Genomic DNA, 24,150 nt, shown 5'->3' with positions numbered 1-24,150 from the left:
GAGGGTCCATGCTCCAGCTCAACCTAGTCCAGAATTGGCAAGGGCGGGATGAAAATGGTTGGGCCGGCGAATCATTCTGCCGCAGCCCGGCGATTTTGGCTGCCCTGCCGCTGCGATGCTCAATTAGGAAAGCGGTAAGCTTCGATCGCGAGAAGAATCCAAGTCCCATCGCCAGTCCCGAACATCGCACGTGGTAGAGGCAAGTAGTCAACCATTCCACGGACCACAACTCACCATGTTGCGACCGGCGACCCTCCTGCGGGGATTTGCAACCCCGTCACGACTGGCGCTCAGACAAACTGCGCTCTCGACAACACCACTCGCCCGAGCATATTCCACGCCCTCCCAGCCTCCTTCCACCACCACGACGACGACACGGACAACGACAGCCTCAAACCCGCCACCATCTTCTTCTCCAGCAGCTCAAGAACCGGCTTCCGTCACACAACCCCAAGTCGCCAAACCATATTTCGTCCGGCGCACGCCCTCCAACCAGCTCGCCGTGTACCACCTCGCCAAGCGCGGCGGTAACAAGAAGCTGACCACGATTAAGAAGGTGGAGGGCGACCGGGCACGGTTCCGCTCGGCACTGGCGCAGGGGTTGGGACTGCCGGAGAAGGGTGTGGTGGTGAACAATCTCACAGGCCACATTATCGTTCCGGTAGGACTTGGTTCTTTTCTTATCCCTCTAGAGCTTCCTGTCGCTTTCTCTCTCCATCAGGGCTCTTTTGTTCTCCCAAGTGACTGATCTATGCTAACGCGCTGGTTACAGGGCCATCGAAAGGAGGAAGTGACAGGGTGGTTGGAGAAGCAGGGCTTTTAGATGGTGACAAGAGTGCAAGTCGATTGACGGAATTGCGAGGATGAGAGTGGGACTGGCATGCGGTGGTTTATTGTCCGAACACATGGCCTGGGGAGAATACATGATCGCTGCCTGAAGAGCGGACCAATTGTACGATTATTTTGGCTGTGTCGCATTTATTGGCTGTGGAAAATCCGTGGCTGGATGAACGTTAATTATAGAATTGTACAATGTTTGCTTAGAACTAGGTTTTAGCTCGTCAACAACGGCTGGCCTTCGTGTACAAATACAATTGCACGTAGCACCCTGTGAAATATCACTCGACACGAGCAAGAATGGCGAGAAGATACCAACAAGACTGGAACCCCCCGGTAACCATCGATATATCGCATGATGCGAAACTATCAGAGCGGATGAGCACTGCCGTGTCACTGCGCTCGCATTCTATATCATCCAACGCATCATTTCCAAAAAGAAAGAGCAACAGCACTTGTACACCAGAGACTGCTCGGACGAGAAGATAGTGCTGCCAACCCAGAACCTGCACCAACTCGTTGAAGGATATCCACGCACTACCCCGAGCACAGTCTACGCAAATACATGCCCGCTTGCTAATCAAACGCCCAACACCAAGCCCCTCCGAACCCAACCCTTCTACTGGCCCGCTCACCCTCGCCGTCCAAGGCTCTTGTCCACCATGCTCGCGTAGTCGAGCAGGTCGGCCAGTATCCCTTCCTTGGCCCACTCCTGGGATTGCAGTTGCAGGAGCCCAAGCACGCTTTCCTTAGTAGGAAGCACCTCCGGCGGGATGCTGCTTTCCCCAGTCGGGTCATTGGGATCCAGCGCCTTCTCTGTGAGTCGTCTGAGCATGCTGACGGCCAGTCCGATGATATAGACGAGATCCAAATCTTTCTTGGGCTGGGCCCTAGATTGACCGCTCCCGGGTCTGACCGACGAACCCTCGAATTGGGCACTCAGCTGCCGGGCAAGGAGGAAGAGGTTCTGCGCAAATCCATTGCCGGACGCGAGCCAGGAACGAGTGACGCCGCTTTCGAATCCGGGCGCCAGACCAGCCAGTATATCCGCCGAGAGTAGGCCTTGCATCAACAGCGGCTTCCGCGCTTCGACTAACGGCGGCAAGTTTACGGGGCGGTGTTCACGGAGATGATCGGGGATCGGACTGATTGCGAGCCCGAAAGTGCGTGTAAGGAGCTCACACGGCGGTGACGTGACGACCGTGGCTTCAGCAGCGAAGATGTTGCGATAGTGTGTCCTGTTCGGCTCGTCCCGAGCTAGAAGCTTGGCGAGGGAGTCGACGGCATGTGGGAGGTACGGGTGCAGACTCGGCTCGTAAGGGGGGAAGAAGAGCCTGTCCTCGTGCAGTGTCGGACCCGGAGTTGGCGCAAAGGCAAGCAAGAATTGCAACAAGCAATAGGCTTGCTCTCGCCCTGGTATCTCTACGGCGCTCGCCGTGTTCGAGAGCAGGGTCACCAAATCCTTCATCAAGTCAAGTGTATTGGCGTGGGTGCGAAGCAGCATCTCCCGCGTACCCAGGTACCGGATCAGGACGCAGAGGAACCTGATGACCGTCTCGTCCGCCAGTGGCGCGTGGTTTTCTTCCCGCCACGAGAGGTTGCGCAATATGGTGGTGATGCAGATGAGCCGATCCGCGGCGCGGTCGAGGTCGTATGCTAAAGATCCAAAGACGGCTACGCTACGTAACGCGAGGCCCTCCGTACGGCATGCGCGCACCACCTCCTCGTAAGGCGAGATTGTGATTTCGTTTGACGCCTCCTCGGAGTTCTCCACCAACAGGTCGAGCTGATCCTCGGCGCATTCGACCAGAGCTTCGACTAATTCGTCGCAGAGTCTGAGGTCGATCTGCGGAATAGGGATGGGCTGCGTCGGACTGACGAAGTAGTAATCGCTGCACGTCAACGACGCTAGCGTGTCAAGAGCCAGCCGAACCTCGCCATGGATGCCGCTCTGTATGCTCTTTGTGAGCGCATGGATATCAACATTTCCGTAATCGATGGGCAGTGGAACATCGATCTTGGCCCTTTGCAGCTCGTCGCCGATTTTCTTCATCGCCTTCACATCAAGCCCGCCGTGTGTTGTGATCTCACGCGAACAAGGCACATACTCGTCCGGATTCGTCGAGAAAGGGGCGGGAAATTTCATCGAACTTCCAGTGTCGTCCGCGGGTCCCTGATTTTCGGGGTGGGCAGAGCCAGGGACCGATACCGTTCCTGCCTTGCTCTGGGCGGGGGAAGGGAGGGGGAACTCGTCGGTCGTAGGTGTCGCCTGGACGCTCCTCGGCAGGCTATTGCGAGAGTGGCCTTGGTTAGGGCCAGCCGCCGGCGGCTGCTGGCCATGAGGGGGTTGTTGGGGAGCGGGGAAACCATTCGCGTTTGGATGCTGCGGTCCTGGTGGCTTGGCAGGAGATTGCACCTGGCTTTGTAGTTGAGCCTGCTGCCCGGCTTGCATCATTTGGGGGGGCATCTGGCCGGAGGGCATCGGCTTGGTGGGTGTCCCCTGTTGCATTCCCTGGGCGTTCGCCATGCTTCCCTGTTGTTGCTGTAACCGCATCTTTTGCTGTGTTGTCCACAACTCCTCATATTTGAACAGATTTCGCTCGTATATGCTCTTGAGCTGTTGCGCGGCCGAAGGAATCTGGTGGGGCGCAAAGCCCATGATTTGGGCAACCTGCAGCCAACTGTTGGACTGTGTCGTGTTGCGATATCCTCCGCCCTTGTTGTATACGATCTGGAACAGGTTGTACAGCGGAACTGTGCGGCCATCGACGACGGGGTGCATGTCGAGCGGAAGGCCCTTCGAGTTCATGAATGCCGCCAGATGCTTCATGAACTGCTCCGGCGGAGGCAACCGCATCATGGGCTGCTGCGGCACTCCCTGCTGGGGCCTCATTGCGCCCGGTGGTATCTGCCCATTGGCAACGGCGCCTTGCCTGGCTGCCATCATGTTCCGGGCCTGCGCCTGCGCCTGTGCCTGTGCTTGTGCCTGTGCCTGTGCCTGTGCCTGTGCCTGCACCTGCGCTTGCGTCTGCGCTTGCGTCTGCACTTGAGCCTGGGCCTGGGCTTGGGCTGGGTTGGGATGGGGCGCCTGCATCATATTTTGGGCGTTCATCTGCTGCATTTGCATGCTCGTCTGCTGAGCTTGCTGCTGCAGCTGCATCTGGTAGAGAAGTTTCTGCTGCTCGAGGGCATTCCGGGGTTGTCCCATTTGTTGAGGGAACATCATGTTCGGGACCTGGTGGCCCATCTGTCCCTGCATCTGTCCCTGCATCTGTCCGGGCAGCTGCCCTGCCATTTGACTCGGCATCATCTGGCCAGACACCTGGCCCGGCATCTGGCCCAATTGCCCCATTTGTTGCATCTGCTGCATCTGCTGGGGTACTTGCCCCATTTGCATCTGCCCCATTTGTTGAGGCATCATCTGGCCGGTGATCGGGTTGGGAGAAGGAGACGGCCTCGCCGGGGATTGTGCGGCACTGAACTGAGGGTTGAAGTTTTGCTGGAAAGCATTTTGCTGCATAAAGGACTGGGGCGTGGCGCCACCATGTTCGGTAGACAAGGGAGACGGTTGCGGAAACTGTTGCGCGGCGGGTGAGAACGGGTGCGGCGAGGACGAGGCGACTCTCTGGGGAACACTCCCGGGGCGCATCTGGTTCGCCATGATGGGCGACGGTGTCGCGTTTGTGGAGCCATTCGGCTGGAGATGGGGATATGGCGACGGCTGGCCCGACGACTGTTGCGCCATGCCGGGCTGCTGAAAACCCGGAAACGCGGATTGTTGCGGTGTTTCGGCACGCGACGTTGGAAGCATCCCGGGCGCCGGGCGCGGAGACTGGCCCATGTTATCATTGCTCGGCCTTGGGCGCTTCGACGGGACGACCGAGTTGGTTTGATACATAGGGTTTGGGAACGAAGGCGATGCATTGCGCATAGGGCCGTTCGGCATGACCATCTGCTGCGGGTTCGCGAACTGCGGATTGAACTGGGCGGGATTGCCCATGAAGGCGGAGGGATCCATCATGGAACCGGCGACAGCGGAGGGGTCGTTGATCTGAGGGAAGCCGTTGCCATTGTGGTTCGGGACAGCGGCCTCGTTGATCCAGGAGCTCATGTCGATCGGAGGGAGAGGGTTCCAGCGGGACTGGTCGCGCCCATGAGGTGAATTTCTTGCAGCGCCGTTAGTGGCCACGAAATTCGTGCACACCGAATGTCATTAACTAAGACGGCGATAAAAGGGAGATGGGCAGGGGCGCGACGACAGCTTGTCGCGATGGAGCAGTCGCGTCGCGGTTGTGTCGGAGAGGGCAGTGTGCAGTGGTTCAACGGGGCAAAACGGGTTTCTGGCTTTGGGGGGCGCTGGGCCTGTCGCTGCTGCTGCTGCACTCTAGGCGGTAGGGGGGGGGGGATCGGATCCACTCCTGGCGCGAGCAAAGAGAACAATCCGCCCAAGGGCCCGCCCGCCTCAGCGCTCGCTGAAGGAAAATGGGGCAGAGGCCAGGTGAAGAGCGTGTGCGCCGCGACGCTCGGCACCGACACCGATCCGGAGCAAGAGGGAGCAGCAACGGCCTGGACACTAGCCCGGCCGCAACACCCGGGAACGGCGAAGTGGAGGCGATCTGGCTCGGGGGAATTTAGACATACAAAAAACGACGGGGATGTGAGGCCGCGTGGAGCGCGCCGCGAGAAAATTTCGCAGGCGGGTTCCCGGCGTCACCAACCTCCAGCCAACAATCAATACTCGCGCAATCCCGGTGGCATCGAGCTAGGCAGCCCAAGCATCGCGGAGATCACGAGACCGATTATGTAGGGGCAGGCCGGGGTGGATAAGGTGGGAAACTGGAGGAGCGATGGGCAGGTCTTACCTTCTCAGTGCCGATTCCGTCGGTCGGGTCGGGGCGGGCGCGTGTTGCTTGTCGGATTCCACTGGGCGTTGCACAACTGCGACGAGCCCCAAGTGATGTGGTCCTTTCAGCCGGACCAGACTATGCGTTCCCAAAATGGAATAGCGCAGCGGGTCCATAAACAAACATTTGGCGAATCAGGACCGTGCTCAGTCACGGCCGAGCATCCTCTTCTCCCAGGAATGCCCATGGCTTTTGCTGAGGCAAGCAAGAAGCCAGGCATGAAATCGCAGACCTGGCGAGCCATGTCCCTTCCAAAAAATCCGTCACAATGTGCCTCTTTCACGAAGGCGTCCCTAAACGCCAACTGCAAGTTGCGGGACAAACTCTGCCGAGCTCGTGTCCCGTTCCCTTTGTGCAGAGTAATCCGTACCGAGTACGGCTCACCTGACTGTTCTGTGAGTGGTCAGACCATTTCAGCCACATCCAAAAGTCACGGCTTTCTGCTTCGAATCTGAGTGACGTCGTATGCCCTCGAGCTTGAATCAGGCTTCCCCGGTTTCAGGACCTTCCAAACCGGACGGCATCATCTCTTCAGGGGGGCAGACTGCAAGAAGGGCGCAAGCTCCAACGAGGGGTCTTGATTGTCGCTTCGATGATATGCTGCAGTGCAGCTTCCGCTGGGCTGTTTGACCGCTACCCCGCCGAAGCACCGGGCACACGTCACCCGACGTTGGCACCAGGCTGCAAGACCCTGGCTGTCCTTATCGACCGCGTCGTCGTCCGAGAATCCGGGCAATTGCTCGCAAAGCATCAATTGCTCGGTATCATCCGGAACGCCGTAGGAAAAAAAAAAAAGAAAAGGGAGATCCTTTTCAACCTTGACGGCAGGGCGGTCTAGACGGCTGGTTGCTTGTCGTTCCTATCGTTCCAGGGCCCCAGGGGCGTCCCACATGGCTTGCCGAATGTGGTGGAGATCCCGGTCACACCCACAGGCAAGAGCCATGAGCCAGCGGGCAAGACGCCGCCAATAGCCCGGACGCCGTGCCAGACTTTTCGCAGTATTGCGCCGAATTTCGACTCGGGTTGCTTTTGATCTCTCAAGGCACTGTGGCTCGATGTTTTGTGTGCGGAATGCTTCTCGTTGAATCGGTCCTATCGCCTTCGATGCCATTACCGCTGCCCCGTCCTGGGTGGGAAGTGACCAGCTCGATGATAGCAGCCATGGTGGAATATTAACAGCAAGAGCCACAACAGCGGTTGCCTGAGAAAAATACAGCAAATAAAGGACGATTTGACCTAGAACGAAGGTCGAGAGGGAGAAAACGGATGGGAAACAGCAGGGAGGGGGGCAGTTTGAGCCCATTTAAATCTCGCTCGGGCTCAGCAGCAAAGTCACTTCTACACCATGCACTAAAATTTCCCCGGCCGGGCAGCGAACAGCCATTTGCCAACAGATTCGGGCCACCCAACCCGGCCGCACTCAAACGCTTGGCTTCGTCTGACGCCCTCTCTCGTTTTATCGGACCATTAACCGGAGTGAGCGTACTACATTACAGAACGAAGCCGAAGAATACTCTCGCAATGTTGTAAAATAATCGAGCAGGCATTAAAAGTGCATTTACCTTACTTTAGTACGTACTCTGTCCAATTACGCGAAATTCGAAAGGTGCCCGAGCCAACTGATCCTAACCCTTTCCTGCCAGTGCACACAGTACGAATACTCGCATTTCGCAATTTTGGGTGCCACTTTAAACAATACACCCTCGGCGCTGGATGGTCGGCATTCATTTGTTGTACGATAAGAGATCCTAGGTGGCGAGTTTCCTCGCGCTCTGGTCTCCAGTCTTACTTTTTTTCCCCGAGGCTCTTCAAATTGGCATTACAGCCAGCAATCAAAGGAGCATCAACCTTTGCGTCTTGTCAAGGGGTCGTCGAAGGAACCATAGGCTTTGGAGGAAGTCGGATGCCAACCTGGTACCTTAATTAACTCGAGGTAAATCTGGTCGTTGAAGGTGGCAGGCCACGCATGATGTCCAGACACTGTCCAAGCTGCATTCTGTGCGACTCTCTAGGCAAAGGAAAGCGGAAACAAAACCAATGCGGACCGTGATGTACCGCAGGGCCTCCAGAGAGATCATGTGAGAAGATACCCGATCAAAGACCGTTCTGTTGTCCATTGACGATCAGAGAAAGGAAGGTCTGCTGAAACGTTGCGAGATTCTGACAGTTCTCACGTCACACATTGTTTGGTTCTTCGCATCATCCCAGTCTCAAAGCTGCATTATATCTTGCAGATGACAACTAATACCTAAGTACATACATAACAATAGTGTTGATAGGCAGCACCACATCTAATAGGCCCGAGCCGGCTGACAACTATCAATCAAATCACGAACTCGGCGCGACGTTGACGGGCTGGGCAAAGCAGGCGATTCGAGAACATGTCATATTCAGAGAATCGTGGCTCAGTTTCTCCACTAAATACCGCTGAGAGTGGTGAGCAACGAGATCGGGGCATCGACGGTGCTGAGCATTCCCGACAGCCAAATAAGCACGGATGACAGACGTCAAGACCGCCGCCCCTCAGGCGAACTTTGGAGAGCTGTCAGGGGCTGCAGTAAACCTCACATCCCACTCAGCTCTCTCCCCATTCACCAGCCTCCAATAGGCCTCTCCATGCGCCTCGCCGCTCACCTCCGGATACGGGACCGGGCCACCGTCATCGGTAACCTGGGAAGCGAAGTAAAACCTGTTTCATAATAGTGCGCTCAGCCATGATCCTCAGACACACGCAGTCACCAGGCAAATTGGGAGTTTCGTTAAGGAAGGGGAGAGGGGAACTGAAGCATAGAGAAGAGTCAGCCACACCGCGGGCTCCCTTACCTGAACTCCTTCGCGTCGTAGGCACTCGTCCCGAGCGAGATGAGATGCGCCAGCGCGGACTTGCCGGGGCCGAGGGTCACTGCGAGCGGGTGCGCCTTGAAGGGAGTGACGTTGCCCGTTGCGATGAAAGCAAGAGGGGAGACGTTGCGGCGCCGGGCGAGGCGAGTCGCATGGTGGAGAGCGGCATACGCGCCGTCCACGTTGATCGCGAGATCGCGACTGAAGTCCGCCGGATCCACGCCGAACGGGTCGTTGTCGGGGGGGAAGGTAAGTGCGGCAGCTAACGATTAAACACCAGGTAGCTCGTCAGCAGAGGCCGGCAACCAGTCACACTTCTGCGTAAAGCGGCTCGGCGGTCAAGCTCAGCTCACCATTGTATACCACGGTGCTTGGAACTCCTAGCTTTGACTCGACCTCGCGGAATGCTTCCTCGATCGTCTCCGGCTGTGTAACATCGACGTAAACAGGCAAGACACCGTCCAGTTCCGTCTTCTCAGTGTTGCGTCTGCCGATGGCAACTTTGTACCCTTGGCTCAAGAACTTCTTGGCCACGGCATGACCAATGCGTGGTCCGCCACCGAGGATGAAGATCACCTTCTGTTCGGGCACTGCCATTTTCAGAAAATGTTCAAGCTGTCAAAGCTTAGCGTTGTGAATAATTACTGGATGGATGATTCGGTGAAGGCGGCTCAAGTCGGAGGTGTGTGCGAGTATAGTCAAGGAAGGTGACCAGGCTTTCTATTTATCTTCACTTATGATGTTCATAGTCAGCTATCTGAGGCCCCGCGAACAGAGATTCCTTGGTAGTCTTTCGTCACATCGCTTTGAAATCACCAAAAGCTAGCTTCTCCTTGGCGATTAGTAATTCGGAGCGATGCAACAGACTGCAACGGAGACAAAGCAGCCCCCCCGGTGATAAGCTCGGCCGGATCTGTGACGCCGACGACAGGACGTCGTTAACGTCTGACAGGAGAATTTATATTCAATTGGCCGGTCGACTCCAATACCTTCGTATTCTAAATGCCGAGTCCTGTGCTCAGCGTAACGAGCGAGCTGCGGCGGACTCTTGGAAATTTCTGTCGGGGAGGGGCAACGGTTGGATTTTGGAAGACGACTCGCCGCAGCCAAGCTCAAACCAACCGCTACCGGGTTCGTTGGCCGTCTGTTCGACCAAAAAAGGCAGTTTGGTTTGTTATACTGGTGTTCAACTCGAAGATAAGGTGGTAAGGCGGGAAGAGTGACATAATTAGAGTCTGAGCCCTAACTACCTTATGGTAGCTGACGCTTCCTGTTTAACTAGAGCACGGCATATTGTTCTCTTGTATCTTGTATATGGAGGTTCATTTAGCGCAGTAGTATTCAATCGAAAAGGGATGATCAGAGGGCAGGAGTTCCAAGGAAGCGATGTTACGGCTCTCTGATTTCGCGTTGAAGCTTTGAGGGACGCAACCCACAGTGGTAGTGGTGCTTTACAAAGTTAAAATACCCCTGCAGAGAGAGCGAGAACAGTCAACTTTACCAACCGCACTGTGTTTGTGGGCCAGGATCTTGCCGCGTCTAGCTCATCACACCGCGTTCAACACGATGCCTGAGAAATGAGCCATAGCTCAACCACCGACAAGTCAAGATAATGCCAAAACGGAAATCCGCTCCAGAAGAAGAGCCACCGGTGGAGCAAGTGCGGCGGCGATCCTCGCGCTTGCAGAGCTCGGCCAACGGAGCCGCACCAAGCGAAGTATCAACAACCCGTGAAACCAAAACACAGCCGTCAACCAAGAAACCAAGAGCAAAAAAGACTGACAAGGTACGATTTGTGTGCTACCCAGATATATGACCTTGATAAAATAATGTTGTTGCTCCATAGCTGTACTGTACTAAGCTGCGGCCATGGCATTGGCTTTACAACATCCCTTATGCTCCCTTCCTCTGCCGCAGCCTTACCATGTCTCCGTTTGGGCTCTAACAAGGCATCTAGGACCAAACCAACTCCGAGTCGCAACCCCTTGACAAGAAGTCTCCCGCGGAAGGCAAAGCCGCCAGTGAGACTGCCACATTGTCCGACAATGTTGCGGCTTCGGAGGGTGAGAGGAACTACTGGCTCATGAAAGCCGAGCCCGAGTCGCGGTTCGAGAATGGCGTCGACGTAAAGTTCTCGATCGACGACTTGCGGGCCAAGACAGAGCCTGAACCATGGGACGGTACGCAGAGACAAGCACCCTCTCACCAGTCTGTGCCACAGCGCAGCGTGCGCTGACGTCGGACAGGTATCCGCTCCTATGTCGCCCGCAACAACCTCCGAGCCATGAAGAAGGGGGAGCTGGCATTTTTCTACCACTCCAACTGCAGCGAGCCCGGCATTTACGGAACCATGGAGATTGTGCGAGAGCACTCGCCCGACCGTGCGTCCGTCCGTCCACTTGAGTCGAGCAGGATGAAGCCCTAACCAATGTTCTAGTAACCGCGCATGATCCCAATGCGCCTTACTACGACCCCAAATCCGACCCATCGAACCCTAAGTGGAGCGTCGTGCACGTCAAGTTCCGGAGCAAGTTTGCCGTGCCCATCCTGCTCAAGGAGCTGCGCGAGATGGGCGCGCCTGGAAAGCCGCTCGAGAACATGCAGCTGCTGAAGCAATCCCGGCTCAGTGTAACCAAGGTCAGCCCAGCCGAGTGGAAGTACCTGATGGAGGTGGCGGAGCAGAAGGCGTCGAAGAGGACCGCACCAGACCAATGAAGGGGGACAGGGACACGTGAGGTCTCGGGATGATAAAAAACAGCGTAATCTATCAATTGTCACATGCTCCCTTGCCTGTTCCCCCGGGTATCAACATGTGGATGACTGCAACGACCGCTTCGTGTGTTCCAGCACCGTCTTGATGGCGGCATCGAGGCCCTCGGTCTCCAAGATGCCGTCGATCCAGACAACCATCTTGTCCGCGAGCGTCTTTTTGTCCTCCGTCCTCTCCATACCGCTCTTCAACCGAGCCAGCGACTCGCGCAGCGCCTTCGGGAACGCGGCGGTCTGGACGTCCACCCCGATCAGCGGCTGGCGGACCTGGCAGCTGCAGGTGCACGGGTGGTTGGGGAACGACTCCTCCATGGCGCTGAGAACGTGCTGCACAATCTTGGGCTGCGACGAGACGGCGGTGAAGACGGCAAACGCGTCGAAGAAGGTCTCAGCCGCGGCCGGCCCGTAGAAGGGCTGCTTCTTGGCAATGTCGAAGATCGCCATGGGTATCGCGCCGCTCAGCGCCGGGCTCTGCTCCATCTTCTTGGTCGTCTCCTCGTCGAAAACCTGCGGCTTCGCCATCTTCCCTTGCCCCTGCGCGTCCGGGTCGGGCAGCATGAGCCCGTCCTCATCCCCGCTATCGTCGTCGTCGTCGTCGTCCTCCAACATCATCACGTCGCCCTCCTGGACCGCCTCGGTCGCCTTGACGGCCTCCATCGCGTTGACGCCCTTGCGGACGCCCTTGCCCGCCTTCTTAGCCTCGATGCGCGCGAGCCACTCCATCTCGCACCGGGCGTACTCGACCCACAGAGTGGCCTCGCCGGTGCAGAAGCGGCAGCCGCGCAGGAAGTGGGCGCGGGCGCGCTCCATGTCGCCGGCCTGGGCGGCGCGGCGGCCCGCGAGCGCCCACAGGCCCGCGTCGGTCGGGTGCAGGCGCAGCGCGCGCGTGCAGATGCGCCGCCACCGCTTGCTCGCCCGGGCCTCGCCGCCGGCAAAGTCGAGGTAGGCCCGCCACAGCGGCACGCTGCCCGGGTGCTTGAGCACGGCCCGCTCGAAGATGCCAAACGTGCGCGCGTGGCTCGCGTGCGACGACCCCACCCCGGACGTCGCCCGGATGTTGAGCCGCCGACACCGCTTCGCCCGCAGCCGGTCGAGCGACCGCTCCCAGGCGACGTAGGACAGGAAGTCGGACGGCTTGGTCCCCGGCGAGAGGATAAGGTGTTCATAGTCGGACCGTTTGCTTACGAGGGCGCGGATCTCGTCCTGGAGCGAGTTGGGGAAAAATCCTGGTTAGCTTTGGTTTCTTAGATAAATGGGGAGTACGGGACACAGATGAGAACTGGGGGGGGGGTCGAGGGGCAGCGGGCGGCAGACTTTGGTGAATATTCCTTTCTCTTCAAACTCGCGCAGTTCGGGAGCAGCACGCTCCAGGTAGAAACGTGCTTTATCGGAGACGCCAGCCATTTGTTTGGCGGCTGATTGGACTCCAATCAGCGAGGATAAGATGAGTGATTAAGTATGTATGTATGTGTTCGAGAGGGCCCCCGAAACTTTGGAACTCAGACGTCTTTAGATGTGGAATGATGCACGCCCACGGCACTTTTTAGCGGGGCATCGTTTTCCGCCCCAACTCACCGCCTGCGCGCCGGTGCGTGCCGTGCCAAGCGACCTTTTCTGTACCCCTCCCAAATCCCTGCGCTCCGGAATGTGACAGTGACAGGGGGCCGGGCGTGACCGAATTCGAGCTCCGCGGTTCCGAGCAATACCAAGGCTTCAGAATACTTGTAGCGCGCCGAGGCTTCCGGCCGCTTCGCACACTCCTTCCTTCCCATCGGTGGATTGTCGAGCAAACCTCCGTTCTCCTTCTCTTGCTTTCTCTTTACTTTTCGTGACGTTCGCTTGTCGGCAACTCCGTCTTTGTTTTCTTTCCTTAGTTTCGACCCATCCAATCAAGAGGACTTAGGGCTCTCTGGGCCCCGTCTGACATGTGCAAGCGCGGGTAACCCCGACACGCCACTTTTTGTTTCCGGTTCGATCTCGATTCCTGAAACGGCAAACGATGGCTGCGTCACGCTATAAAGACAAGGACGCCGGCGTCGTGCTGTCCTTCAATGGCCAGTGGGTGAGCTGGTCGCACACTGCCGTCGCATATCGTGGGTAGCATCCGTGTGGCTGGCCGCTGGCCGGACAAGAAAGATTCCAGATCGGCGCATCAAGCGAGATGTTGACCGCGTCGTTAGTTGCATTCCTCAGCGCCCTCATCGTCGGCTCCGCACTACACTACCACAAGATCGTCCGGAATGAGTGGTTTGGCTACCCCGACGAGTGGTTTCCGTCCGTCTCGGCCACCATTGGCGACCGCTATCCCGAGCGCTCCATCTTCATGATCTTCATCGCTATCACTTCCGGTACGTCCGGCCTGAGACTCGTTCTTGAATCCCGGACGTTTGACGGCATCATCGCTGACGGCCCGCCCCAGGACCGAGATTTGCGCTCGTCGGCCTCTGGTACCTCCTCACTGCGAAGCCCGGCCGCACCCTCCCGAAGGCGATCGCCATCTCCGGCCTCATCCGGACGCTGACGTGCGGCGGATGGACCTACATCACGTCGACCGATGACCACGACTGGCACGACATCCTCATGATCTCGTACATTGTCTTCACGATCCCCTGGACGACCGGCTGCATTGCCCTGAGCCCGCCGAATGCCAAGGCCATCAAGTACCGGAAGTACTTGGCTAGCGCCTTTTTCGGCACGCTGGTGCCATTGGTCTACTTCTTCATCCAGCACAAGGTCCACCGTGTGCCAGGGGGTAAGTTGGTCGATTCGTTTGAATGCAAAATATCCCTGGCGGGAGAGGAGGGTTCATATAGTGTTGACGCTCGAGTCCAGCCTACACGATCTACGCCTTCTTCGAATGGAGTTTGATCATTCTCGACATTGCCTTCGACGCCGTTACGGCGCTAGACTTTGACACCTTCGAGGTGGTTGTCAGGGACGTCAAGGGCGCAAGCATGGGGTACGTGCAATGGCTTCCGCTGTAGCCCCTGTCCTGCGCCCCTTTGCGGGTCGAGGGCTTGTACATACGCGACGATTGAATGAGATGATGAGGACATGTTCTAAACGCGGTTCGATAGTGCCAACCAGTCGTCCGTGCCCACTGCCGTGCTTGAAAAGGAGTAAGCGGCTCTCTTCTGGGTTCTTCCTGCGTAGGCAAAACTGTCGGCGGGCGGCTAATGATATTGGACAGAAAGGAGAAGGCCACCGCGGGCGTGTTTTCGGCGGGATTCCGGCTGGACGAGGCTCTTGACATTGCTGCCGATATCTACCATGGCGTAAGTGGTCCGACGTTCGGAAAGAGCACGCAAGTTAATGACGGGCGCAGTTTGTCTTTTGGTCCATCTTGACCAGCCTGGGCGTCGTGGTCTGGTGTAAGTCTGTCGAGCTCCTACTTGCTCTGCCCTGACTAATTCACTAATTCTTCTCCCTAGACTTCCCCCTCTGGCACATGGGCATCTCGGGCTTCGAGGCGCTCATCATGACATCCGTTGCCCCCGCTCTCCTCGGCATAAGATCGCTTCGCTCCCTGGTTCTCAAGAACCAGCGTCTTACCCACCTGCTCTCCCTCGCTGGTCTGGTAGCTTACCTGGTCGAGGACCCCACCCGTCGACTCTTCGTTGTCGGGTTCGGGGTCGCCGTGAGCTGTCTCGGATGGGCCGCCACCCTGTCCTCCGACTCGGTTCACCCGGCGAGATTGGAGATGCGCGTTCTCGCATGGGTTATTGGCCTGCTCATGTCGTCGGTCGCCAAGTTTGCCTGGTACACCAACAATCCCATCTGGCCCATCATGCACGCGGCGAACGGGGGTTGGAACGGCACCGGCTTGGTGCTCGCTGTGCTCGCCGTGTTGCGGTTCACACGCCGTGCTCCCTTGCAGGGCGGCAACTCGTCCGAAGCGAAGAGCGGGTCGACGTTGCTTTCCGCCCTGGGCATCGGCGGCCTGTTCTTCGCACTCCACTCGCTCCTCTCCGATACCAGCACCATGATTCTCTGGGTCTGGGATGGGTACCCGATCCGCGGTCCCGTCTCTAACGTCCACGGGTGGTACACCGTTGCCGCCATGACCGCCGGTGTTGTCGCTGGCATCTCGCGCCCGGCCCTTGTCACGACGTGGACCGCGTACGGCGTGGGCTGCGTGGGCGCCGCTCTTCTCACCCTCTACCATCACTGGCTCGGTTACTGCGGTGGCCTCGCGCTCGCCGCCTACCTGACGGCCATCGCGATCCCGCTGATCAGCAGCGCTGCCAAGAAGAGCCCGGCCGTCACCTTCGGCCTCGGTTTCCTCATTTACAACTTCATGGTTCTCTTCCACGTCTGGGTCGTCGCCTACGCCTTCGTGCCGGGCGGCCCGCTCGTCCGGGAACGCACCGACTGGATCATGATCACCATGATGCTGCTGATCGGCGCCGGCCTCTTGGACCTCATCTCGCAGCAAGCCAAGTCGGCTCGCGTGCAGGCGGCCCCGCGCGGCGCGACCAAGACCAACCATCGGAAGTACCACCTCGGCGCGCTGGCCGTCCTCAACGTGCTGTTCCTCTGCGCCAACGTCCTGCGCTTCCCCGCCAACGACTACAAGCCGTACCATGCCGAGAACCGGCTCATCACGGCGGGCATCTGGACCATCCACTTCTCGCTCGACAACGACATGTGGTCGTCCGAGTACCGCATGCGGGACCTGCTCAAGGAGCTCGAGGTCGACGTGGTCGGCCTGCTCGAGTCGGACCTGCAGCACATCATCATGGGCAACCGCGACACGACCCAGTTCCTGGCCGAGGACCTGGGCATGTACGTCGACTACGGGCCGGGCCCCAACAAGCACACGTGGGGCGCGGCGCTCCTGTCCAAGTTCCCCATCCTCAACTCGACCCACCACCTGCTGCCCAGTCCCGTCGGGGAGCTGGCGCCGGCCATCCACGCCACCCTGGACGTGTACGGCACCCTCGTGGACGTCTTCGTCTTCCACTCGGGCCAGGAGGAGGACCCGGAGGACCGGCGGTTGCAGTCCGAGTACATGGCCAGGCTGATGGGGTCGTCGCCGCGGCCGAGCATCCTGCTGTCGTACCTGGTGACGACGCCGCTGCAGGGCAACTACAACACGTACGTGTCGGCCACGAGCGGGATGCACGACGTGGACGAGACGGACGACGACCGCTGGTGCGAGTACATCCTGTTCAAGGGCCTGCGCCGCACCGGGTACGCCCGCGTCAGCCGCAGCACCATCACCGACACGGAACTGCAGGTCGCCAAGTTCGTCGTGCCCGCGTCCGAGGACGACGCCGCCTCGACCTGGTCGGCGCCCAAGGCGCTGCGCGACCGCCGCGTGCCCGAGGAGGAGGTGCCCGAGGGGATGCGGTTCCCGGCCATGTTCAGGGGCGAAGGAGTCCGCGGCCATCGCTATCACGTTTTTGATGAGCCGCGGTATTATGCTTTCTAAAGTGGAGAGAGGAGGAGAGGAGAGGAACAGAGGAGGTGAAGGGGGGAAGAAGCGGGTTTGAGTGATGGCGGATCGATTGGGGTGGCTGTCTGATGATATGTGGTGATGAAGGGTTATGAGTTAAGATGTATTAAGGGAAAGGGGGGAATGGTAGGGGGTTGGAGTTGGCGTGTTTGTTTATTTCGATTTGGGCTAATGTAACGGTGATGACGGTTCGGCGGCGGCGGCGGAGGTGTAAGTGGGAGGACAACGTCGTACTAGTAAAACTAGTACAAGAGTAACGAAATTTCTAAGTTGTGCTTAATGGTCTTGCTTCTTGCTTTTTCATTCCCAAGACACCCCCCCCCCCCCCCCCCTTTAAAATTTTCTTGACAAGCACACCATCCGCCCTCCCCTGACAAGACCCTCAAACCTGGATAACGGTACCCCGAACCCCCCAAAACGCGCGACATCCATCCGGCAGAAGTCGCAAAGCCGGTCGTCTACTCAACCCACTCGTGGCCAGCCAAGCACGGACAGAAGAACTGCCCAACAACGAAAACAAAACAAGACAAAACAAACAAAAAAAATTCTCAGGAGGCGGAGACTGCGTGGATCATCCACTGTGCCGCTCAATCAACCCTGACGACCAACTTCCCCCCGCTGATCTCGCCCCTCCTCATGCGATCCAGGCCCCGGTTCACGCTCTCCAGCCCGCGCTCGACGTCGATGATGTCGGCCGGCGCCACGAGCCCGCGAGCCAGCAACCTCTCGAGCCACTCGACCAGCGCCCGCCCGACGGCGGGCACCTCGTGGAACACCTTGATCGGCACCGTGTGGTAGACCACGCCCGCCGGGGCCGGCTCCTTGGGCAAGCCGGTGAGGCCGATCAGGTGGGCGTCGGGCGGGAGGATCGGGCGCGCCGGGCGGTCGCCGGGGCGGCCCCCGTCCGAGTCGTCGGAGTCCTCGTCGTCGGAGTCGGGCGTGCCCGGCGGCGAGGGGGGCGCCCCTGCCGCTGCCGCCGGGTTCGTCTCCTTGTCCTTGGTGCCGTCGTTCTTCTCGGCGTCGTAGTCGCGCGCCAGAGCCCGCGCCAGCCACCCGGCCGAGTCCTTCCCCCTCGTGTCGATGGCGAACCGCACGCCGCGGCCGCCGTTCCTGGCCGCGTTGGCGCGGATCACGGCCACGGCCCGCGCCGGGTCGTGGCTGTCGACCAGCAGGTCGGGCCGCGTGCTACGGTGGTTGGATAGCCGCACGCCGTGCTTGGCAGTGTCGGCTACGGCGATGGTGCGGAGGCCCGCGAGGCGGGCTAGTTGGATGGTGAGGTTGGCGGATGTGGACGAGCCTGTTATTTGTTTTGTTTGGTCAGAAGGAGGGAGGGTGGGATTTGTTAGTTGAGTGGATGGGGAGGAGGAGATGGCAGAGAGAGAATAAAGATGATGGAGACAAAAAAAAAAAAAGAGAGAGAGAGAGAGAGAGCTTACCTCCCCATACGGCGAGCCAGTCACCGGGTTGGGCGCGTTCTTGACTGGGGAGCGCGTTGAGACATTCGTCCCTTACGTCGGGTGCGAGTGCGTCCGGCGGGAGCTGCCGGATCAGGGAGTAGATGTCCGGCCCGTCCAGGACGGAGGAGAAGTCGAGTCCCATGCACACACCCAAGGAGAGAGCGGCGGCCACGAAGGCAACGCCCAGCGTCGAGCCCTCCTCATGGGAGATGGAAGGGGGGAGGCGGACCGTGTTATAGTCGAGGGCTACGACATAGTGCTGGAAGGCAGACTTGCGCAGGTCTCTGTAGTCTGTCGAGATGACGAGGACCTAGGCTTATTATTAGTATCGGCGGATCCAAGAAGCGAGTAATAGAAGGAGAACAAAAAAGAAAAAAAAAAAAAGGGGGGGGGGGGGGGGCAGAGGAGGAGGGGACTTTTTCTTACCTTGTCCCCAACCTTGAGTCGTGAAGATGATCGTCGCTTTATTACCTCGCCGGCCAGCTCCCTGCCAGCAATGTATGGTAGTTCCGGAATGGCAAAGTTAAAATCACTTGTCAAGGTGTCATGTCAGTTCATGAAGGGTGCAAGATCGAAGAGGACAAGACGGAAAGATGGTATACTTACGGGGCCTTCCAATCTACTGGGTTCAGCCCGATGGCTCGCGTCTGGACAAGGACCTCATGATCGTCCCTTAGATCAGAAACCGGGTAGTTCTCGGTCAGCTCGTAAGGCTGGCGTGCCGCGTGTAGGAGGAGGACTGTTTGGGTCTCGGGTATGATAGGGGCCGTCTTGAATGGGGGTTTCTCCGTCTCTGGTTGTGGCACGCCGGACTTGGAGCGCCCTCGAAAGCCATGCAATGAAACACGCCGGAGAAAGGATACGCCACTCATTGTGCCTGGCAGTTCTGCAGTGAGTGATGAGTAGTGATATGCCCAAAGTAGGTCCCAACACGGGACGACATGCAGTCAAGATATCAAGATAAAGCCTAGCATGGAGCAACGCCGAAAGCCGGTTGCCCCTGGGGAACTGAGCTTGGCTCCTCCCAACAACCCACTTCGATTCAGTTCACAAAACGCCGGTCGTATTGCGCCATTGAACTTGGTGCAACCCATTGGCCTTCAGGTTGGCCCGTCGTTGCGGTTCCCACTCGAACCCTCCGGGGGCTCACCCCCACGCGGTCTCGATAATACTGCCATGGCTCCAACCTCCAGATGTATGTATAGTATATATACATACATACACCAAGCGACCGTCCGGGTTAGTTTCAATTGGCGGAGCGTGCCCCGGCCCGTGACCGGAGAGGATGGGCATTCATCATCGCCCACGTGGATCACGCAATCGCCGAGCGGGATGAATGGCGCCCGGCTACAGCCCGGCACCGGGGATAAAACTACATGGATTCCCACTTCTCTCTTTACGGAGTAGTGTTCAATCCCTTCTCTCTTTTGGTGTACGTAATTTATTAGAAGCGTGTTGTTGTCGTTGTTGTCGTTGTTGTCGGCATTGTAATAGTTGTTGCCGCCAAGGTGGTCGATCCACTCGTGCATCCTTCGATGTTGTTGCAAAACTTCGAGTGAGCGCCCCCAATTGACTGACACGTGGTTTGCCACGGGTGTTTCTACAAAACAGAAAAGAACCAAGAGGGCTCCCGCCGGTGCCGGTAATCGTCTCCTCGACCGTCACGGTGCCAATCACCAGCCCGTCGATCGTCGGCAGCGGCTCGTCCGCGTCGACGAGCCACCCCTCGGCCTGGTCCCGCGTCGGGCAGGCGGGCGGAGGGCGGTCTGGGAAGAGGACAGGGACGCGGCGTACTCGGCCGCGGGCGTCGGCGTCACGTCGTCGCCGTCGTCGGTGTTGGCCGCCGCCTCCGCCGCGTACGGAGGTACTCCACCCCGCCGAACTCGCTCTCGGCGTGCTTGGTCCACTCGTAATTAATACACGCTGACGCCCGAGAAGATGTTCCCGCACGTCCGGGCCCCAGCACCGTCGCCGCGGCGCGGAACTGGTTGTTTTCCTCCCTCTTATCATGCTCCTCCTCACCCCCCCCCCCTCTCCTTTCCTCCGAACCCTGCTGCTGCCCGGTCTCGATGCGCACGTGGCAGCCGATCTCGGAGACGACGACGGGGACGGAGAGGACCGGCGCCGAGCTGCGCGCAGGGCGGTCCAGGTGGATGACGCGCACGGCGTGGCCTCGAAGATGTTGAGCCCCAGCAAGTCGATGGTCGCGCTGCTGCCGCTGCCGCTGCCGCTGCCGCCGGTGCAGGTGAGGTACTCTGCGGTGAGAAGCAGCAGAGGAGGGACGTTGGCGGCCGAGTAGGCGAGCGGGATGTGCCGGTAACTCCTCGCGCCGCGGAAGGCGTGCAGGTCCCGTACCGCCGCCTTGAGGGAGGGCGCTACATTGGTGTCAGCACTACTCCGTAGCTTCGTTTCTTCCACACCTTTTGGGGAGTTCGCAGTGCTCAACATTGGCAGCCCTTTGTCCCCTCACGCCTCGCTCAGGGCTTGGGCGGGCCGACATTTTAGATGCCGCTCACACATTACCGTTTCGAGGAAATGCCGGCACCTGTATCATGAGAGTCTTGCGAACTTCCCAATAGCCTTAGAACGGGTTTGGGGAAGATGGGGGCAGCGGCAGAGGTGTCGGACAACCCTGCACTGGGGTTTTCTAGGTCCGGGTTTCTGGGTTCTCTGACCGAGAGCTCCTTGGTATTAGTAGCTGTTCCGCCGGGAGAAAGATCGGCTTGGACACCTGTCGACTCGGTCACGTTATGTGCCGCCTTGTCGCGGATTCTCCTTTCAAAACGACCTCCTCCCCTGCCCTTGTGATTCCGCTCATCAACAATACTCTGGTAGAATTCATCATAGTTCGAAGAGTTCCATGTGCAAGTTCCTGTAGCTTCCGCCATCTTTTGTATGCATTTTGTTGCGCTTTATCGGGAGAGAGCGCGGCTAGAACGTGGAGCCGATCGACTACCTGGTTTCTGTGCCCTGTCTCAATCTCGAGGAGGAGGTCGCGGTGTGCAGCTCTTTCCGCTCCGTTGGTGTGTGCGCCAACAGAGCGCGGAAGAGATTAAACCATAATAGCATCTTCTGATTTCCGGCTGACGACCAAATACTGTGGAGTCAAGGAAGGATTCTCTCAGGAGACAGCACCCCCCCGGTACATCATCTCCTTCAGACAGCCTGTCTGAAGATCAAGGTCTCCCAGCTGCTCATTGGCTTGCAGAACCATCTGTGCCGTGGACCCAAAGTCGTCTCCGGGCGCGACTTGTCTTGGCTTCCATCGAGGTATGATTCCGTTAGCGGCATCGTAGGTGCGCAACCGATCCGAGGGGAAAACACTGGGAGAGAAGGTGAAGCGGTCTGGTACTCCGGGGCTCAGCTGGTCGAAGAAAAGCAACTTGTCGTTATCCTTAATTAATAATCATTCGTTTAGCCATGAGCCATCGGAGGCATGGCCGAGTCATTAATTAAGTGGGCATCGTCGAGAGCGAGGAGAGCGGAAGCGAATCCGTCAGCGGCGTTCATGCATTCCCTCATCATGCTACCGCCCCTTTTGTTCCGGTGTCGGGGAGGAGGATTCAGAACTCGCCTACACTGTAGAGCGAGCGTGATGAACGTGTCTAATCATGATCGCGTGGGCGGTTCCTATTCACGTAGACTGATGCCCAGTCCTCAAAGGAGGGAGCCCTCGGGCGAGTTCTCAACCACGACCTTGACCTCGATCTCGGTCTGGCTTGGTCGCCGCCTCTGATAGGAGCTCCTGTCAGACGTCCGCGTGGTGGAGCGGACCCGCTGCCGTAGCCGTCAGCAATGTCGCTGTCGCTGCCGTCATCGGGATTCGGCAGGTAAATGGGGCCGCTTACGGGGCGCTTCGTGAGATCTCCGGAAACAACCCTGTTTCCAAAGTCGATGTCTCGAAGGAACGACGGAACATTTGAACCCTCTCCTTCCCTGCCTTGTGCCCCGTTTGTTCGAGTCTCAAGCCGGGATATTTGGCGAGGTGATGTAATTAATTATCTGAATCTGGTGGCATGGCTGTGTGAGCGGCAAGTGGTAATTATTGGCAACGCGACGGTCTTGTTGGAGGAACGGTGCTGAACGGGTAATAAGGAGTCACGCTGAGGTTTCGACAGGGAGCCTTATTTGGGAGCATGAGGGTGCTGAAATCAATTTTTGCCCTGCATTCTTTGGTTAAAGGATTGAATGTCTGTACTGTACATACCTCCGTACTATGTACAACCCTAGGTGTGCATTCCCCGGGGTTGGGGGGTTGTAGCATCGATCAACGTAACGCTCAAGTTTGATTGTAGAGCGACAAAAATCGTGGGCGCTTTCCGTTGGTCCCGCTTCAGGTCTGCCTAACCGACCGCAGCCTTCAGCCCCAGCCATCAATATCCCCAGTTGGTTTACCTTAGGCGTCAAGAGCCCCGCTAACACCGAGTCGACAGACTCTACGGTCTCGGGCATTCCTGCTTCCCATCCGCTGTTTTTAGATTTTTGCCATAATTGCATAGTTTTTCTGATTTGTTTAGAGATGTTCTACTTGATATGTTTGGGGTGAGAGAAAGCAAAGCAAGACGACAGTAATTGGACTCGATTTCTCTGGCTGAGCATCACAAGGGCCAGCGGAGCGCCAGCGGAGCAGCAGCGGCATCAACAAACGCCCAATCCCAGCCACAGCGACGCGGCCTCGTCTTAAAAGTGAGACGATATGAACGCAACGACTTCGAAAGGTTCGACGGGGAGGCTGCACGGGGCTCCCATCTCTGCAGACGTCGGATCGGCCGCCATCGGACAGGTTGACATTGACTGCAAATACCACCGGAAGAAGGCCCGATGGGGCGTCCTGAGCAATGACCAGAGGCCGGCGGGCACATGGACATCACCTTCAGGCAGCCCCATGGCTACTGACTCGAGCGAGCACATGTCTACGTTACTTTGAGCGAAGCTCTGTCGTCGTACGCCCTCTCACCCCGTCTCTCGGCTCCGAACATGCTGTGCAAATCACAGAGCACTACGGCCCCCGCTACCTTACCGGCACTAAAACAGTCCTCACCAAAACCAAAGAGGACGCGCTTGTCCCTACTGTTGGCATTATGGGCTTCGAGCTTGGCAGCGTCGGTCGCAAGACCAGCATCTCCAAGAAGCGTGCCAGCCAATGGGTTTTCAAAGGCACTGTGCGCAGACCGCAGGGCCGTGACGGTCTTCGAACACTCGAATGGGCTCGAATGGGACCTCTCCGAGAACAGCATCAACCCCGAACAAGCCCACAGTCAGACGTATCACACCGCATTCGGCTTTGAGCACAGCAAGCGTCCCCTCTTCATGCGCGTTGAGGTCGAAGGCAAGCTGCGCGGTAGGAGTCGCCAAATGAAGCACGACCTGCTCAAGTTCTCGCCACGTTCGGCAGAAATTTACATTGACGGAGATGATTTTGCCAGGCATGTCGAGTTCAAGAAACCCCTAGATCAGATTGCGCGGAGCCTTGACATGGCCATGCAAATGGAGAATATAAAGAAGATACCTGTCGAGATGCCAGACCAAATGCCCGCGCAGTTCACCCGCGAAAACATCACACAGAACTCGCCAAGTGAAGCACAGATGTTGCTGCCTCAACAACGACCTGTTTCCCTTCGGAAGAACTGGGAACAAGCGAGGGCCAGGAAGTGGAAGAACGCCTTGAACTCCAAGGACATGAGTGCAGCTTCGTTGAACAACACGCTCAGGATCCCGTTCTCGAGTCTCTTCGGAGACAGCTACAAAGCCAGGCCGCTAGCGACATGGACGCCTATAACCTGATGGAGGAGGCAAGAACTCGAGGCTCTGAGACAGTGAACGATGGAGATGCCACTGCCGTGGACAGTGAACCAGGCGCGAGGCCGGCGAAGAGCCTATGTAC

General features: G+C 58.1%; 9 protein-coding genes across 9 annotated transcripts; 4 read left to right on the top strand and 5 right to left on the bottom strand.

The window, feature by feature from the left end:
• The first annotated feature begins 25 nt into the window (after nt 1-25).
• Nucleotides 26-1,146, top strand: MYCTH_2305931 (uncharacterized protein). The gene is made up of 2 exons (XM_003663726.1): nt 26-661; nt 773-1,146. The coding sequence occupies exons 1-2, from the start codon at nt 236-238 to the stop codon at nt 821-823; spliced, it is 477 nt and encodes a 158-aa protein (XP_003663774.1). The 5' UTR covers nt 26-235; the 3' UTR covers nt 824-1,146.
• Nucleotides 1,147-1,223: 77 nt separating this feature from the next.
• Nucleotides 1,224-6,095, bottom strand: MYCTH_2305929 (uncharacterized protein). Its single transcript, XM_003663725.1, has 2 exons — nt 5,700-6,095; nt 1,224-5,003 (listed from the first exon to the last, which is right to left on the bottom strand). The coding sequence occupies exon 2, from the start codon at nt 4,946-4,948 to the stop codon at nt 1,469-1,471; it is 3,480 nt and encodes a 1,159-aa protein (XP_003663773.1). The 5' UTR covers nt 4,949-5,003; nt 5,700-6,095; the 3' UTR covers nt 1,224-1,468.
• Nucleotides 6,096-8,132: 2,037 nt separating this feature from the next.
• Nucleotides 8,133-9,222, bottom strand: MYCTH_69953 (epimerase/hydratase). Its single transcript, XM_003663724.1, has 3 exons — nt 8,936-9,222; nt 8,565-8,844; nt 8,133-8,430 (listed from the first exon to the last, which is right to left on the bottom strand). The coding sequence occupies exons 1-3, from the start codon at nt 9,177-9,179 to the stop codon at nt 8,265-8,267; spliced, it is 690 nt and encodes a 229-aa protein (XP_003663772.1). The 5' UTR covers nt 9,180-9,222; the 3' UTR covers nt 8,133-8,264.
• Nucleotides 9,223-10,104: 882 nt separating this feature from the next.
• Nucleotides 10,105-11,229, top strand: MYCTH_2305926 (uncharacterized protein). Its single transcript, XM_003663723.1, has 3 exons — nt 10,105-10,435; nt 10,540-10,762; nt 10,829-11,229. The coding sequence occupies exons 1-3, from the start codon at nt 10,412-10,414 to the stop codon at nt 11,005-11,007; spliced, it is 426 nt and encodes a 141-aa protein (XP_003663771.1). The 5' UTR covers nt 10,105-10,411; the 3' UTR covers nt 11,008-11,229.
• Nucleotides 11,229-12,845, bottom strand: MYCTH_2305924 (uncharacterized protein). Its single transcript, XM_003663722.1, has 2 exons — nt 12,666-12,845; nt 11,229-12,554 (listed from the first exon to the last, which is right to left on the bottom strand). Exons 1-2 carry the CDS (start codon nt 12,753-12,755, stop codon nt 11,388-11,390), a joined length of 1,257 nt encoding a protein of 418 aa, XP_003663770.1. The 5' UTR covers nt 12,756-12,845; the 3' UTR covers nt 11,229-11,387.
• A 293-nt stretch (nt 12,846-13,138) lies between these two features.
• MYCTH_2134470 (uncharacterized protein) lies at nt 13,139-17,084 on the top strand. Its single transcript, XM_003663721.1, has 8 exons — nt 13,139-13,444; nt 13,532-13,699; nt 13,771-14,103; nt 14,184-14,310; nt 14,429-14,470; nt 14,542-14,626; nt 14,677-14,722; nt 14,783-17,084. The coding sequence occupies exons 1-8, from the start codon at nt 13,351-13,353 to the stop codon at nt 16,783-16,785; spliced, it is 2,898 nt and encodes a 965-aa protein (XP_003663769.1). The 5' UTR covers nt 13,139-13,350; the 3' UTR covers nt 16,786-17,084.
• Nucleotides 17,085-17,396: 312 nt separating this feature from the next.
• Nucleotides 17,397-19,138, bottom strand: MYCTH_53905 (uncharacterized protein; the record flags this gene model as incomplete). Its single annotated transcript, XM_003663720.1, has 4 exons — nt 17,397-18,106; nt 18,246-18,576; nt 18,705-18,753; nt 18,873-19,138. 4 exons carry the CDS (start codon nt 19,136-19,138, stop codon nt 17,397-17,399), a joined length of 1,356 nt encoding a protein of 451 aa, XP_003663768.1.
• Nucleotides 19,139-19,671: 533 nt separating this feature from the next.
• On the bottom strand, nt 19,672-20,766 carry MYCTH_108391 (glycoside hydrolase family 72 protein). Its single transcript, XM_003663719.1, has 2 exons — nt 20,687-20,766; nt 19,672-20,641 (listed from the first exon to the last, which is right to left on the bottom strand). The coding sequence occupies exons 1-2, from the start codon at nt 20,712-20,714 to the stop codon at nt 19,677-19,679; spliced, it is 993 nt and encodes a 330-aa protein (XP_003663767.1). The 5' UTR covers nt 20,715-20,766; the 3' UTR covers nt 19,672-19,676.
• A 2,237-nt stretch (nt 20,767-23,003) lies between these two features.
• Nucleotides 23,004-24,084, top strand: MYCTH_2305912 (uncharacterized protein; the record flags this gene model as incomplete). The annotated part of the gene is made up of 1 exon (XM_003663718.1): nt 23,004-24,084. A coding segment is annotated over exon 1 (802 nt), but the record flags the coding sequence as incomplete, so codon positions are not given.
• Nucleotides 24,085-24,150: the final 66 nt, after the last annotated feature.

This window comes from Thermothelomyces thermophilus, chromosome 4 (assembly GCF_000226095.1).
Source record: "Thermothelomyces thermophilus ATCC 42464 chromosome 4, complete sequence".
Classification (NCBI taxonomy): Eukaryota; Fungi; Ascomycota; class Sordariomycetes; order Sordariales; family Chaetomiaceae; genus Thermothelomyces; species Thermothelomyces thermophilus.
The sequence above is the reverse complement of the archived record's forward strand: the minus strand, read 5'-3'. Positions and strand labels throughout refer to the sequence as shown.